Consider the following 14800-nt stretch of genomic DNA (forward strand, 5'->3'; position numbering starts at 1 on the left):
ATATACACACGAGGACAGGTGCCATATACACAGGAGGACAGGTGCCATACACACACAAGGACAGGTGCCATATATACAGGAGGACAGGTGCCATACACACACGAGGACAGGTGCCATATACACGCGAGGACAGGTGCCACATACACACGAGGACAGGTGCCACATACACACGAGGACAGGTGCTATATACACACAAGGACAGGTGCCATACACACACAAGGACAGGTGCCATATATACAGGAGGACAGGTGCCATACACACACGAGGACAGGTGCCATATACACGCGAGGACAGGTGCCACATACACACGAGGACAGGTGCCACATACACACGAGGACAGGTGCTATATACACACAAGGACAGGGGCCATATAAACACGAGGACAGGTGCCATACACACACGAGGACAGGTGCCATATACACAGGGGGACAGGTGTCATATACACACGAGGGCAGGTGTCATATACACACGAAGACAGGTGCCATACACACACGAGGACAGGTGCCATACACCCACGAGGAGAGGTGCCATACACACACGAAGAGGGGTGCCATATACACACGAGGACAGGTGCCATATACACACGAGGACAGGTGCCATATACACACGAGGACAGGTGCTATATACACACGAGGACAGGTGCCATATACACACGAGGACAGGTGCCATACACACACGAGGACAGGTGCCATACACACACGAGGACAGGTGCCACATACACACGAGGACAGGTGCCATATACACACGAGGACAGGTGCTATATACACACGAGGACAGGTGCCACATACACACGAGGACAGGTGCCATATACACACGAGGACAGGTGCCACATACACACGAGGACAGGTGCCATACACACACACGAGGACAGGTGCCACATACACACGAGGACAGGTGCCATACACACACACGAGGACAGGTGCCACATACACACACGAGGACAGGTGCTATATACACACGAGGACAGGTGCCATACACACACACACGAGGACAGGTGCCATATACACACAAGGACAGGTGCCATACACACACACGAGGACAGATGCCACATACACACGAGGACAGGTGCCATACACACACGAGGACAGGTGCCATATACACACGAGGACAGGTGCCACATACACACGAGGACAGGTGCTATATACACACGAGGACAGGTGAAATATACACACGAGGACAGGTGCCATATACACACGAGGACAGGTGCCACATACACACGAAGACAGGTGCCATATACACACGAGGACAGGTGCTATATATACACGCGGACAGGTGCCATATACACACGAGGACAGGTGCCACATACACACGAGGACAGGTGCTATATACACACGAGGACAGGTGCCACATACACACGAGGACAGGTGCTATATACACACGAGGAAAGGTGCCACATACACACGAGGACAGGTGCCATATACACACGAGGACAGGTGCTATATACACACGAGGACAGGTGCCACATACACACGAGGACAGGTGCCATACACACACACGAGGACAGGTGCCACATACACACGAGGACAGGTGCTATATACACACGAGGACAGGTGCCATATACACACAGGAGGACAGGTGCCACATACACACGAGGACAGGTGCCATATACACACGAGGACAGGTGCTATATACACACGAGGACAGGTGCCACATACACACGAGGACAGGTGCCATACACACACGAGGACAGGTGCCACATACACACGAGGACAGGTGCCACATACACACGAGGACAGGTGCCATACACACACACGAGGACAGGTGCTATATACACACGAGGACAGGTGCCACACACTCGGGGACAGGTGCCATACACACACACGAGGACAGGTGCCACATACACAGAAGGACAGGTGCTATATACACACGAGGACAGGTGCCATACACACACACGAGGACAGGTGCCATATACACACGAGGACAGGTGCCATACACACATACGAGGACAGGTGCCATATACACACGAGGACAGGTGCCATATACACACGAGGACAGGTGCCACATACACACGAGGACAGGTGCCATACACACACGAGGACAGGTGCCATATACACACGAGGATAGGTGCCACATACACACGAGGACAGGTGCTATATACACACGAGGACAGGTGCTATATACACACGAGGACAGGTGCCATATACACACGAGGACAGGTGCCACATACACACGAAGACAGGTGCCATATACACATGAGGACAGGTGCTATATATACACGCGGACAGGTGGCATATACACACGAGGACAGGTGCCACATACACACGAGGACAGGTGCTATATACACACGAGGACAGGTGCCACATACACACGAGGACAGGTGCTATATACACACGAGGACAGGTGCCACATACACACGAGGACAGGTGCCATATACACACGAGGACAGGTGCTATATACACACGAGGACAGGTGCCATATACACACACGAGGACAGGTGCCACATACACACGAGGACAGGTGCCATATACACACGAGGACAGGTGCTATATACACACGAGGACAGGTGCCACATACACACGAGGACAGGTACCATACACACACGAGGACAGGTGCCACATACACACGAGGACAGGTGCCACATACACACGAGGACAGGTGCCATACACACACACGAGGACAGGTGCTATATACACACGAGGACAGGTGCCACACACACGGGGACAGGTGCCATACACACACACGAGGACAGGTGCCACATACACAGAAGGACAGGTGCTATATACACACGAGGACAGGTGCCATACACACACACGAGGACAGGTGCTATATACACACTAGGACAGGTGCTATATACACACGAGGACAGGTGCCATATACACACGAGGACAGGTGCCACATACACACGAAGACAGGTGCCATATACACATGAGGACAGGTGCTATATATACACGCGGACAGGTGGCATATACACACGAGGACAGGTGCCACATACACACGAGGACAGGTGCTATATACACACGAGGACAGGTGCCACATACACACGAGGACAGGTGCTATATACACACGAGGACAGGTGCCACATACACACGAGGACAGGTGCCATATACACACGAGGACAGGTGCTATATACACACGAGGACAGGTGCCATATACACACACGAGGACAGGTGCCACATACACACGAGGACAGGTGCCATATACACACGAGGACAGGTGCTATATACACACGAGGACAGGTGCCACATACACACGAGGACAGGTACCATACACACACGAGGACAGGTGCCACATACACACGAGGACAGGTGCCACATACACACGAGGACAGGTGCCATACACACACACGAGGACAGGTGCTATATACACACGAGGACAGGTGCCACACACACGGGGACAGGTGCCATACACACACACGAGGACAGGTGCCACATACACAGAAGGACAGGTGCTATATACACACGAGGACAGGTGCCATACACACACACGAGGACAGGTGCTATATACACACTAGGACAGGTGCCACATACACACGAGGACAGGTGCCATATACACACGAGGACAGGTGCCACATACACACGAGGACAGGTGCCATATACACACGAGGACAGGTGCTATATACACACGAGGACAGGTGCCATATACACACGAGGACAGGTGCCACATACACACGAGGAAAGGTGCTATATACACACGAGGACAGGTGCCGTATACACACGAGGACAGGTGCTATATACACACGAGGACAGGTGCTATATACACACGAGGACAGGTGCCACACACACGGGGACAGGTGCCATACACACACACGAGGACAGGTGCCACATACACAGAAGGACAGGTGCTATATACACACGAGGACAGGTGCCATACACACACACGAGGACAGGTGCTATATACACACTAGGACAGGTGCCACATACACACGAGGACAGGTGCCATATACACACGAGGACAGGTGCCACATACACACGAGGACAGGTGCCATATACACACGAGGACAGGTGCTATATACACACGAGGACAGGTGCCATATACACACGAGGACAGGTGCCACATACACACGAGGAAAGGTGCTATATACACACGAGGACAGGTGCCATATACACACGAGGACAGGTGCTATATACACACGAGGACAGGTGCCACTTACACACGAGGACAGGTGCTATATACACACGAGGACAGGTGCCACATACACACGAGGACAGGTGCTATATACACACGAGGACAGGTGCTATGTACACACGAGGACAGGTGCCATATACACACGAGGACAGGTGCCACATACACACGAGGACAGGTGCCATACACACACCAGGACAGGTGCCACATACACACGAGGACAGGTGCCACATACACACGAGGACAGGTGCCATACACACACGAGGACAGGTGCCACATACACACGAGGACAGGTGCCACATACACACGAGGACAGGTGCCATACACACACGAGGACAGGTGCCACTTACACACGAGGACAGGTGCCACATACACACGAGGACAGGTGCCACATACACACGAGGACAGGTGCCATACACACACGAGGACAGGTGCCACATACACACGAGGACAGGTGCCACATACACACGAGGACAGGTGCTATATACACACGAGGACAGGTGCCATATACACACGAGGACAGGTGCTATATACACACGAGGACAGGTGCCATATACACACGAGGACAGGTGCTATATACACACGAGGACAGGTGCCACATACACACGAGGACAGGTGCCACATACACACGAGGACAGGTGCCACATACACACGAGGACAGGTGCCACATACACACAAGTAAAAGCCAAACATTGGTCCTCCGAAAGTTAAATAATGTAAGAATTACAGTCGATCAATGTTGACCAAATACTTCAGTTTAAGTCAATTACACAATTCGACACTTAACGGACCAATTCTAAATTAATTAAATATTACAACAATATATTAACCTCCCCCCCCCAACCCCCCTTATAGGATATAAACTATTTAAGAGTCCACACAAGGTAAGTCCAATTACTGAAGTAACAATTTTAACCCACTTAACCCCACATTTGCTGTACCCACTATGACGGTCCACTGTAGCTGTACCCAGTGTTCTTGTACCAACTGTAGCTCTGTCTGATGCAGCTGTGTCTATATTTGCTGTACCCACTATGACGGTCCACTGTAGCTGTACCCAGTGTTCTTGTACCAACTGTAGCTCTGCCTGATGCAGCTGTGTCTATATTTGCTGTACCCACTATGACGGTCCACTGTAGCTGTACCCAGTGTTCTTGTACCAACTGTAGCTCTGTCTGATGCAGCTGTGTCTATATTTGCTGTACCCACTATGACGGTCCACTGTAGCTGTACCCAGTGTTCTTGTACCAACTGTAGCTCTGTCTGATGCAGCTGTGTCTATATTTGCTGTACCCACTATGACGGTCCACTGTAGCTGTACCCAGTGTTCTTGTACCAACTGTAGCTCTGTCTGATGCAGCTGTGTCTATATTTGCTGTACCCACTATGACGGTCCACTGTAGCTGTACCCAGTGTTCTTGTACCAACTGTAGCTCTGTCTGATGCAGCTGTGTCTATATTTGCTGTACCCACTATGACGGTCCACTGTAGCTGTACCCAGTGTTCTTGTACCAACTGTAGCTCTGCCTGATGCAGCTGTGTCTATATTTGCTGTACCCACTATGACGGTCCACTGTAGCTGTACCCAGTGTTCTTGTACCCACTGTAGCTCTGTCTGATGCTGTTGTGCCTATATTTGCTGTACCCACTGAAGTTATACTCGGTATCCTCTCTTACAGTACCCACTGCCGCAGTATCCATTGCTTAAATATCCACTGAAGTTGTTCCAGCGGTAGTTGTACCCTCTGAAGTTGTACCAGCAGTAACTGTACCCACTGAAGTTGTACCAGCGGTAGCTATAAAAAATGATGTTGTACCCGCACAATAGTCCCTAGGCGTCCCAAGAGGTTAAGGCTACTAACACAATATTCCCTAGCTGTCCCTGGAGGTTACAGTTACTGACACACTGGTGCCTAGGTTTCCCTAGAGGTTAAGGCTACTTACACACTGGTCCCTAGGTGTCTCTAGAGGTTACAGCAACTGATACACTGGTCCCTAGGCGTCCCTAGAGGTTCAGGCTACTTACACACTGGTCCCTACGTGTCCCTAGAGGTTACGGCTACTGATACACTAGTCCCTAGGCGTCCTTAGAGGATAAGGCTACTGACACAATATTCCCTAGGCGTCCTTAGAGGATAAGGCTACTGACATAATAGTCCCTAGGTGTCCCTAGAGGTTTGGGATACTGACACTGGTAGATAGGCGTTCCTAGAGGTTAAGTCTACTGACACAGTGGTCCCTAGGCGTCCCTAGAGGTTAAAGCTACTGACATAATATTCCCTTGGCATCCCAAGAGGTTAAGGCTATTGTCACACAGGTACCTAGGCATCCCTAGAGGTTACGGCTACTGACACACTGGTCCTAGGCGTCCATAGAGGTTAAGGCTACTGACACAATAGTCCCTAGGCGTCCCTAGAGGATACGACTACTGACATACCAGTCCCTAGGTGTCCCTAGAGGTTAGGGATACTGACACTGGTCCCTAGGCGTCCCTAGAGGCTATGTATACTGACACAGTGATCCCTAGGCGTCCATAGAGGTTAAGGCTACTGACACACTAGTCCCTAGGCTTCCCTAGAGGTCAAGGCTACTGACACAATAGTCCCTAGACGACCCTAGAGGTTAAAGCTACTGAGTCGTTGGGTCCTAGGCGTCCCAAGAGGTTAAGGCTACTGACACAATAGTCCCTAGGCGTCCCTACAGGTTAAGGCTGCTTACACAATAGTCCCTAGGCGACCCTAGAGGTTATTGCTACTTACACACTAGTCCCTAGGCGTTCCAAGAGGTTGAGGCTACTGACACACTGGTCCCTAAGTGTCCCTAGAGGTTACGGCGACTGACACACTGGTCCCTAGGCGTCCCTAGAGGTTATGGTCTCTTACACACTGGTCTCTAGGTGTCCCTAGAGGTTACGGCTACTGACACACTGGTCCCTAGGGTTCCCTTGAGGGTAAGGTAACTGACACAATATTCCCTAGGCGTCCCTAGAGGCTAAGGGTACTGACACACTGGTCCCTAGGAGTCGCTAGAAGATTACGCTACTGACACAATATTCCCTGGGCGTCCCTACAGGTAAAGGCTACTGATACATTGGACCCAAGGCGACCCTAGAGGTTAAAGCTACTGACACACTGGTCCCTGGGCGTCCCTAGAGGTTAAGGCTACTGACATACAGGTCCCTAAGAGTAGTAGGGTTGACACGCCACAGACGAATTTTTTTTTGGGGGGGGAAATTCGTCTGTAGCGTGTCAGGGTTTTCAGGTGAATTTATAAATTCGTTTGTAGCGTGTCGGGGTTTTCAGGTAAATTTTGTGTCACAGATTTTAGAAGTATGGAATTCTTATGAGAAAAATAATTTCCGAGACATAGAAGTTTGTTAAGGCCTTATGGGAGAAATTCAAATAACGTGTGTAGCACTTTAGGGCTTCCAGGAGAACTCTACGGACATATTTTACATGTTTTCAACTTACAAAATCGTCTATGTAAGCCTTAGTTATTCATATAAATTTAGAAAATCACCTGTGTAAGTCATGGTTTTCAGGGTTTCGTACATCACACCCCCCTCCCTCCCCCCTTACCTCGCAATCTCTCGCGTCACCTTTATTTACTTTGCGCCCAGCCAGCCAGTCGGCTCTTAATCTTATCTTATCTTCATAATATCTGGACCGTCCCTCCTCTCTCTCTCTCTCCTTTCATTCAGTTCAACTATTTTCCAACATCGTATGTTTGCTCCTTTTCATTAAGCAAGTTAGTATGTTTGCTCCTTTTCATTAAGCAAGTCAGTTTTACACAAATAAATCATGTTAGTAAGCAAGTTCTAGCTCACGTTCCCCACCTTAGTCCCCTGTCGTATAAAGAATACTATCATTCCAATCCCTCTAAAATTTAAAAATAATCATATTTCAAATGTAGTTCAATACAGTAATTAGTTACCAAGCTCCAGCTCTTGTCCTCCGCCTTAGCTCTCTCTCGTATCTTCGTTAGTATCAGTCCAATTTCCCTGAAATTTCTACCCTCTGTATTTCAGACATAGTTTAGTAAATGCAAACAATTATCAAACTCTAGCTCTTGTCCCCAGCTTAGTTCATTTGTACAAAATCATTAGTAACAGTCCAAATTCCCTGAAATTTCTACCCTCTGTATTTCAGACATAGTTTAGTAAATGCAAACAATTATCAAACTCTAGCTCTTGTCCCCAGCTTAGTTCATTTGTACAAAATCATTAGTAACAGTCCAAATTCCCTGAGATTTTTAGCCTCTGTATTTCAGACACCGTAAATAAGATCAAAACAGTTACCAAGCTCCAGCTCTTGTCCTCCGCCTTAGCTCTCTCTCGTATCTTCGTTAGTAACAGATCAATTCCCCTGAAATTTCTACCCTCTGTATTTCAGACACCGTAAATAAAATCAAGTCAGTTATCGAGCTCCAGCTCTCGTCCCCGCCTTAATTCTCTTTCGTATCTTTGTAAATAACCCATCAATTTCCCTAAAATTAAAAGCAGACATACTTCAAAGTTAGTAAATAAGATCAAGTCAGTTACTGAGCTCCAGCTCTCGTCCCCCACCCTCTTCCACCCTCAAGTCTTTGTAAATAAACCATCAATTTCCCTTAAATTTTTACCCTCTGTATTTCAGACACCGTAAATAAAATCAAGTCAGTTATCGAGCTCCAGCTCTCGTCCCCGCCTTAATTCTCTTTCGTATCTTTGTAAATAACCCATCAATTTCCCTGAAATTTTTACCCTCTGTATTTCAGACATAGTAAATATGATGTAAACAATTATAAAACTCTAGCTCTTGTCCTCTGTCCAAGTTCACTCCTGTAAATTCATTACTATCAGTCCAAATCCCCCTGAGATTTAAACACCCAACTACATTTTCAGACATAGTAAATAAAAACCAGTTCAGTTATCAAGTTTCAACTCTTGTGCCCCAGCTTAGTTCATTTTGTACAAGTTCTTTATTTTCCAACTAAATCACCCCGAGATTTAAGATCACCTTATTTTCTAACGTAGTAAAATTAATCTGGACATTAGCCTTAGATCATCAGACATAAATATATTCGATCAAGTCCGTCTCCAGCTTATCTCTTATCCGAGTATACACATAACCCCAACCTGTTTAATTATCTTTCACCCCCTCCCACCTTCCTCCATCTCATCCAAGTCTCATAAATTTAAATGTAGCTATTAATTTGCGTTCTTTCCCCGTTCATAGCATATTCTCTGTAAGTTCAGATCTGTACTTAGTCTTACATATTCTCTACTTCTTTCCCATTTTATACAAGACTTAAACAACTATTACCGTCTCCTCTATCTTATTTAAACATGAGTCATATGTAAATATACCCCGACTCTTTCCATCCAATACAAGTCCTAGCTTGTTCACCGCCCAACTCACTACGCTATTTCTACTCTACATGTTATAGCATGTTTTCCGCTCATCTTGGTACCAACCCTTACAATCTCTCTCTCATTCCTTTTACATGTCTCAGCATGTCTCAGCATGTTCGCCTCGCATCTTACTACGCTGTCTACTTTACATGTTGTAGCGTGTATTACTGTGTCCCATATCTTATTTAAACATGAGTCATATGTAAATATACCCGACTCCTTCCATCCATTACAAGTCCTAGCTTGTTCACCGCCCAACTCACTACACTGTCTACTTTACATGTTGTAGCATGTTTTCCGCACATCTTGATACCATCCCTTACAATCTCTCAATCCTTTACACATCCCAACTTTCAACCCTTTCTTACAATTTTCCTCCATCCCTCCGCTACATGTTCTTACCCGTTCATTACAGTCCACTACTTATTCTCTAATCATCTCTGTACTAATTCTCAAAACTAGTTGGTTCTGTCATTTTAGTAAGTAAGTAAGTAGATCATCGTTATTAACAACGACAACAACAACAACAACAGTAACATTACTAATTCACAGTAAGTTACTACTGAGCATTTGGTAGTTATCCATTTTCAAATAAGGTCAATATAAATCATTCTAAGACATCTTCGTACAATTAAAGATACTTGCCCGTGCACTAAGTCATTACTTACAGTAGCATCTTAAGGCATTGTTTTCGTAACTCAGTTTTATTAAACATACACCTTCATTAGTCAAAGGAAAACTTTTCAAGTCATTGTATTCAATATTTCCGTTAAACTTACTACATCATGTCATTATTCGGTTTCATAATTAAGTACTTGTTTCAGTCCTCCAATGTAATAAGCAAATTATTCTATTAAGGATAAAGAAATCTTATTTAGAAGAGACATTAAGTTTATTACAACATTTAACGCATACAAGTGTTTTAGTAGTTATACAGGTATTCAAGAAATCATAAGTGTTCTTAGTAGTTTTACAAGTGTTCAAGAAAATCATATACAGTTATTCTTAGTAGTTATACAGGTATTCATAAGTGTTCAAGAAGCAAACATATACAGTTATTCTTAGTAGTTATACAAGTGTTCAAGAAAATCATATACAAGTGTTCTTAGTAATTATACAAGTGTTCAAGAAAATCATAAGTGTTCAAGAAGCAATTGGATTTATTATATATAAAATATTTCCTCTACAAATTGGACAGCATTTCAGAGCTAAAAGACAACCACTGCACGTCACCATATGTTTACATGGTAGTATTACAATATTTATATTTTTATCCATACAAACTCTGCATAAAATATCTTCTTCCCAAGATTGTTCTGTACAGTCCTTGTTTTCAACAGTGTTAGTACAAGTCTCCGGTAAAGTTTTCAATCCCAGATCTTCAAGCGTAGCTTCTTGTTCCTCTTTATCATCAACTGCTTCATAAATTAAGTCCCGTACCCGTAAATAAATATCTGTTCCCTCTTGCATATACCTCAACACGATTTCTAGACATCTACTTTGTATAATAAAAGGCAACAAATCTCTGGATTCCTTAAGGTACTCACTTAAAGCATATCTTATACTCTCCACAGGTATTAATTTTTTATGAATCAGATGTTTGAACTTATCCATACCCTCCATTAAGATATTAATTAAATCATTGTCTATAGGTTTTATAGGTAATGGTATTGTCAATCTAGCATTCTTAACAAATTCCTTGCCCCTTGCAAGAATAATGTAAGCACATTCTGGACTACATCTCGCATGTAACGTCCAAGGATCATCTTCTGGTCTCCAATTTCGTATTCCACAGGCGCAGTGATAGCAGCAGACGTGGTCACTTATACCTGAAAACCATAAAACAATCCAGCATTATCTCGTTACTATCTTTTAACTAATATTCATTATTTCTTTACTTATAACTCTATTAAGTTTAAAATAGTTAAAACACTTCATACCACAGTAAAAAAAACCAGCTTCTGCCAGCTCATGAGAAGTTTGCTTGACACTTCCAGGCCATGTCATATCAAATGTCTCTAGGCGAGATTTATAAGTTACCAATCCTGGATTCAGCGATTTCCTAAATTTTATCAATCCCAGATCTTCCTTAGGAGGAGCACCACCTAAAAAAATATAACGTAGTTACGTAAATTATTCTTTAGAAGAATAAGAAGTATCTATTTAAGCAATCAAGTTTTGTACAGAGTATATAAGACTGGTATAAGAATACATCATAAGAATATATACTTACTACTATCACTTATTTTCTTATTTCCCAGTTCTATTTTATGGGAAACAAATTCCAGTCCATATTTGAAAGCTATCTCAGACACCTCTAAAGAAACATTGTCACTCCTCTTGCCTCTAATAAAGGCACAGTCTTGATTAATGATCTTATGACGTCTTCTGGGGCTATCACCAACAATCCATGCACCTACTATACAATAACAAAATGCACACAAACAGTAATCACTATTGCGAAGGTAATAGAACCCATCTTCAACTAAGTCAATAGGGTTTAACCACTTAATGGGCCAATCCACAAATGTTTGTAGTCTAACTCCTGCACATTTAAGGCTTTCTATACTGTAAAACTTCCTGGCACACAAAGGATCCATCGTGTGAGGGCAGCACTAACTATTAGAGTAGGATAAGCAAGTATATATATCCCTAAAATAAGTATCGTACATCGCTACATATTTAACAGTTTCCTCATTTATAATAGACAGTAATCTCCTCTAAATACTTCTCTATTTAAAAATCCTTAAAGTTTCATAATTAAATAAAGCTCTTATATAAATACTTAGTAAACTACTTTCATTATTTATTAGACTTATTAGAAAAAATACATCACTTTGGCAATCTCGCTAAAAGTATACTGTTACGTCATTATTCGTAGCTGCCGTACATAATGATAGATATATATATATAATTTAGTAGTAAATTCTTATTTAATCTAATTAAAATATATGCTTAAAGCATCTATATCCTAAAATGAAATATACTATTAGTTATAATGTCATATATAATATCACTCTAAGGTAACAAAAATCCTTATTAATATATTCAAATACGTGGTAACTTTTACATTTCCCCCAATATAAGAGCGCGGACCTCACATTAGGGATATTATTACGACTATCTGGATCGTATCTACTACCTTACGAGGAAGAAAATTCACCATGGATACTGTTCTGACAACTTGTCAGGGTTATTTAACCGACGATTCATTTTGTAATAATGAAACCTGTATTGTGTACGGAGTGAACTGTATATCCTGTGTTCCCAGAGGAATGGCCCTAGACTTAGCCAAGAAATATTCTCATGCTGATGCTTATAATGTTCGCCGACCCTTGTACAGTCTTAAGAGATGTATCCCTGAAGATCGTCCAGTACCAGGAACAATTCATATCTCTAAAGGAGAAAATCTTCCGTATATTGTTGCTATAGCCACACAATACGGTATTGGATTACCTATAGAAAGTAATAACATTGCTCAGGGAATTATAGAAAACTCAAAAGACAGAAACATGCTCTCTGGATTAAACGAAGATACATCCATTAATCGTCTCGTCTACTTCAAGAATGGTATGAAAGATTTATTTAACTTTATCAAGGGCTCTCCTCAAATTATGAGAGTTATAATACCAACAGGAATTGGGATTACATGTGTTCGAAGAGATAAAGTTTGGGAAAATACTTATCTTCCTGTTATTGAAGATATGTATAAACAGTTAAAACCCTACGGAGTGGAAGTTAAATTACTGTTTAACGAGGAGATTATGCAGAGGAAGAGCAAGTAACACTTGGCAACCTTTTGTGTGCGCAGTGTTTCTACGCGCAGCCTAAAGATGTATATATGCTTCCCCCGGAGTGATCTCTTACGGTGTCCTCCTCTTCTTGGATGTCAGAATCTACTTCAAGCTTGGATATTCAAGGCTATGGAGATCAAGACTATTATTGGAGACTTTGCCTCCCTGTCCGTCTACAATAATCACGACTGTTTATTGTACGATCTTGATGCTACGAGTGTACAAATGTGTAAAATTGTGCAAGGATTGTGGGATCGTTACCCATATGCGAGATTACATCGTGAAAACTTTCCTTACAAAAACAGGGCTGTTGTATCTTATCGCAGTAACCCTGGTAGTATACATATTGGAGAACCACCTGAATTTAACAACAGGATGGATGAAGATCCCCATCTACCCCTTATTATTGGTTTAGTGACTCAGTTTGCTAGTAGACCTGCAACTTTACCAGCATATGAAAATCCTCCGTGTGAAGTACGAAGTTTAGATGAACATTTTTACGATGGACTTGAAAAAGATACAGAATATCAGAGATGGCGCTGGTTTGAAAATGCTCTGAAGGAAGCCCTTGTTTTCATTCTTAAAAGATGTGTTAAGAGAATTATTATTCCATATGGGTTTGGCATGTCAAGTTATTTGGACAACTGCGCAGTATGGGAAAGTAAATATTTGCCTATACTTGAGAAAATAGGACAAAAACTACGAAAACGAGGTATTGTACTCTTCATAGTACGTCCCGAAAACATCGTTCCTCCTCAGTCATCCACCCACGGCATCTTTGAAAATAAGATTCCATACATTGCTGTTCTTCAAAATGGATCCACAACTAATGCTACTGATGCTGCTAGGACACCTGAAGATGATGCTACGCCTGCTACCGCTGATGCTAGTTCACCTTCTATCAACACTAAGTTGTCTGATACAATTAATTCAACACCTGTTAATGTTACTACGTCTGTTGATACTAATGTTACAATGTGTGTTAGTAGTAGTTTTACAAATTTAGAAGAGAAGATGGATTGGGAATAATAATGTCTGTAAATAATTTATACTTTGTACATTTTTACAAATTAAATACATTGTACATTTTTACACATTAAATAACAAAATAGAAACTCGTGTGTTTATTTTCTCCCTTTTTAATGTCTAAATGTCAACTCTACTTTTCTGAGTATATAGGAAGAGGTACGAAACTTTTTCTGTCTTACTTCAAGATGGATTGTTCTATGTACATGCAAGTGAAGCTTAAGCGTTTGAATAAGTGTATTATAGATGCTGATTTTACTAGTGATGAAATTCTAAAACCTGGAGACTGTCTTGTCTACGATTCTCATAATTTATCTGGCGGATTTGCACAACTGTTATGGGAAAAATATCCTTACAGTAAAGTTTCCGAGTGTGAAGTGGTACAGAATAATATAACTCCTGGTGGTATAGTACTTGCTTTATCTCCAGAACCAGAAATAAAACCTCATATTATAGGACTTCAATACAGTTGCTCTAATGAAGATCTAGGATTACAGAAAGATATTATTAAACGTTGGAGTTTTAA

General features: G+C 43.1%; 2 protein-coding genes across 2 annotated transcripts in view; both read right to left on the minus strand.

The window, feature by feature from the left end:
* LOC138351217 (uncharacterized) overlaps positions 1–14800 on the minus strand; it is a 263113-nt gene that overhangs the window by 216588 nt on the left and 31725 nt on the right. The gene's annotated exons all lie outside the window — the stretch shown is intronic.
* Positions 10354–12312, minus strand: LOC138350936 (baculoviral IAP repeat-containing protein 8-like). Its single transcript, XM_069302391.1, has 3 exons — positions 11688–12312; positions 11395–11559; positions 10354–11283 (listed from the first exon to the last, which is right to left on the minus strand). The coding sequence occupies exons 1-3, from the start codon at positions 12052–12054 to the stop codon at positions 10598–10600; spliced, it is 1218 nt and encodes a 405-aa protein (XP_069158492.1). The 5' UTR covers positions 12055–12312; the 3' UTR covers positions 10354–10597.

This window comes from Procambarus clarkii, chromosome 48, assembly GCF_040958095.1.
Source record: "Procambarus clarkii isolate CNS0578487 chromosome 48, FALCON_Pclarkii_2.0, whole genome shotgun sequence".
NCBI lineage: Eukaryota > Metazoa > Arthropoda > Malacostraca > Decapoda > Cambaridae > Procambarus > Procambarus clarkii.

Coding starts and splice junctions, on each gene's coding strand:
- LOC138350936 (XM_069302391.1), bottom strand. CDS start 12,054: ATGGATCCTTTGTGTGCCAGGAAGTTTTACAGTATAGAAAGCCTTAAA. Junction 11,560..11,687: donor TAAGAAAATAAGTGATAGTA/GTAAGTATATAT, acceptor ATATTTTTTTAG/GTGGTGCTCCTCCTAAGGAA. Junction 11,284..11,394: donor AGCTGGTTTTTTTTACTGTG/GTATGAAGTGTT, acceptor TATGGTTTTCAG/GTATAAGTGACCACGTCTGC.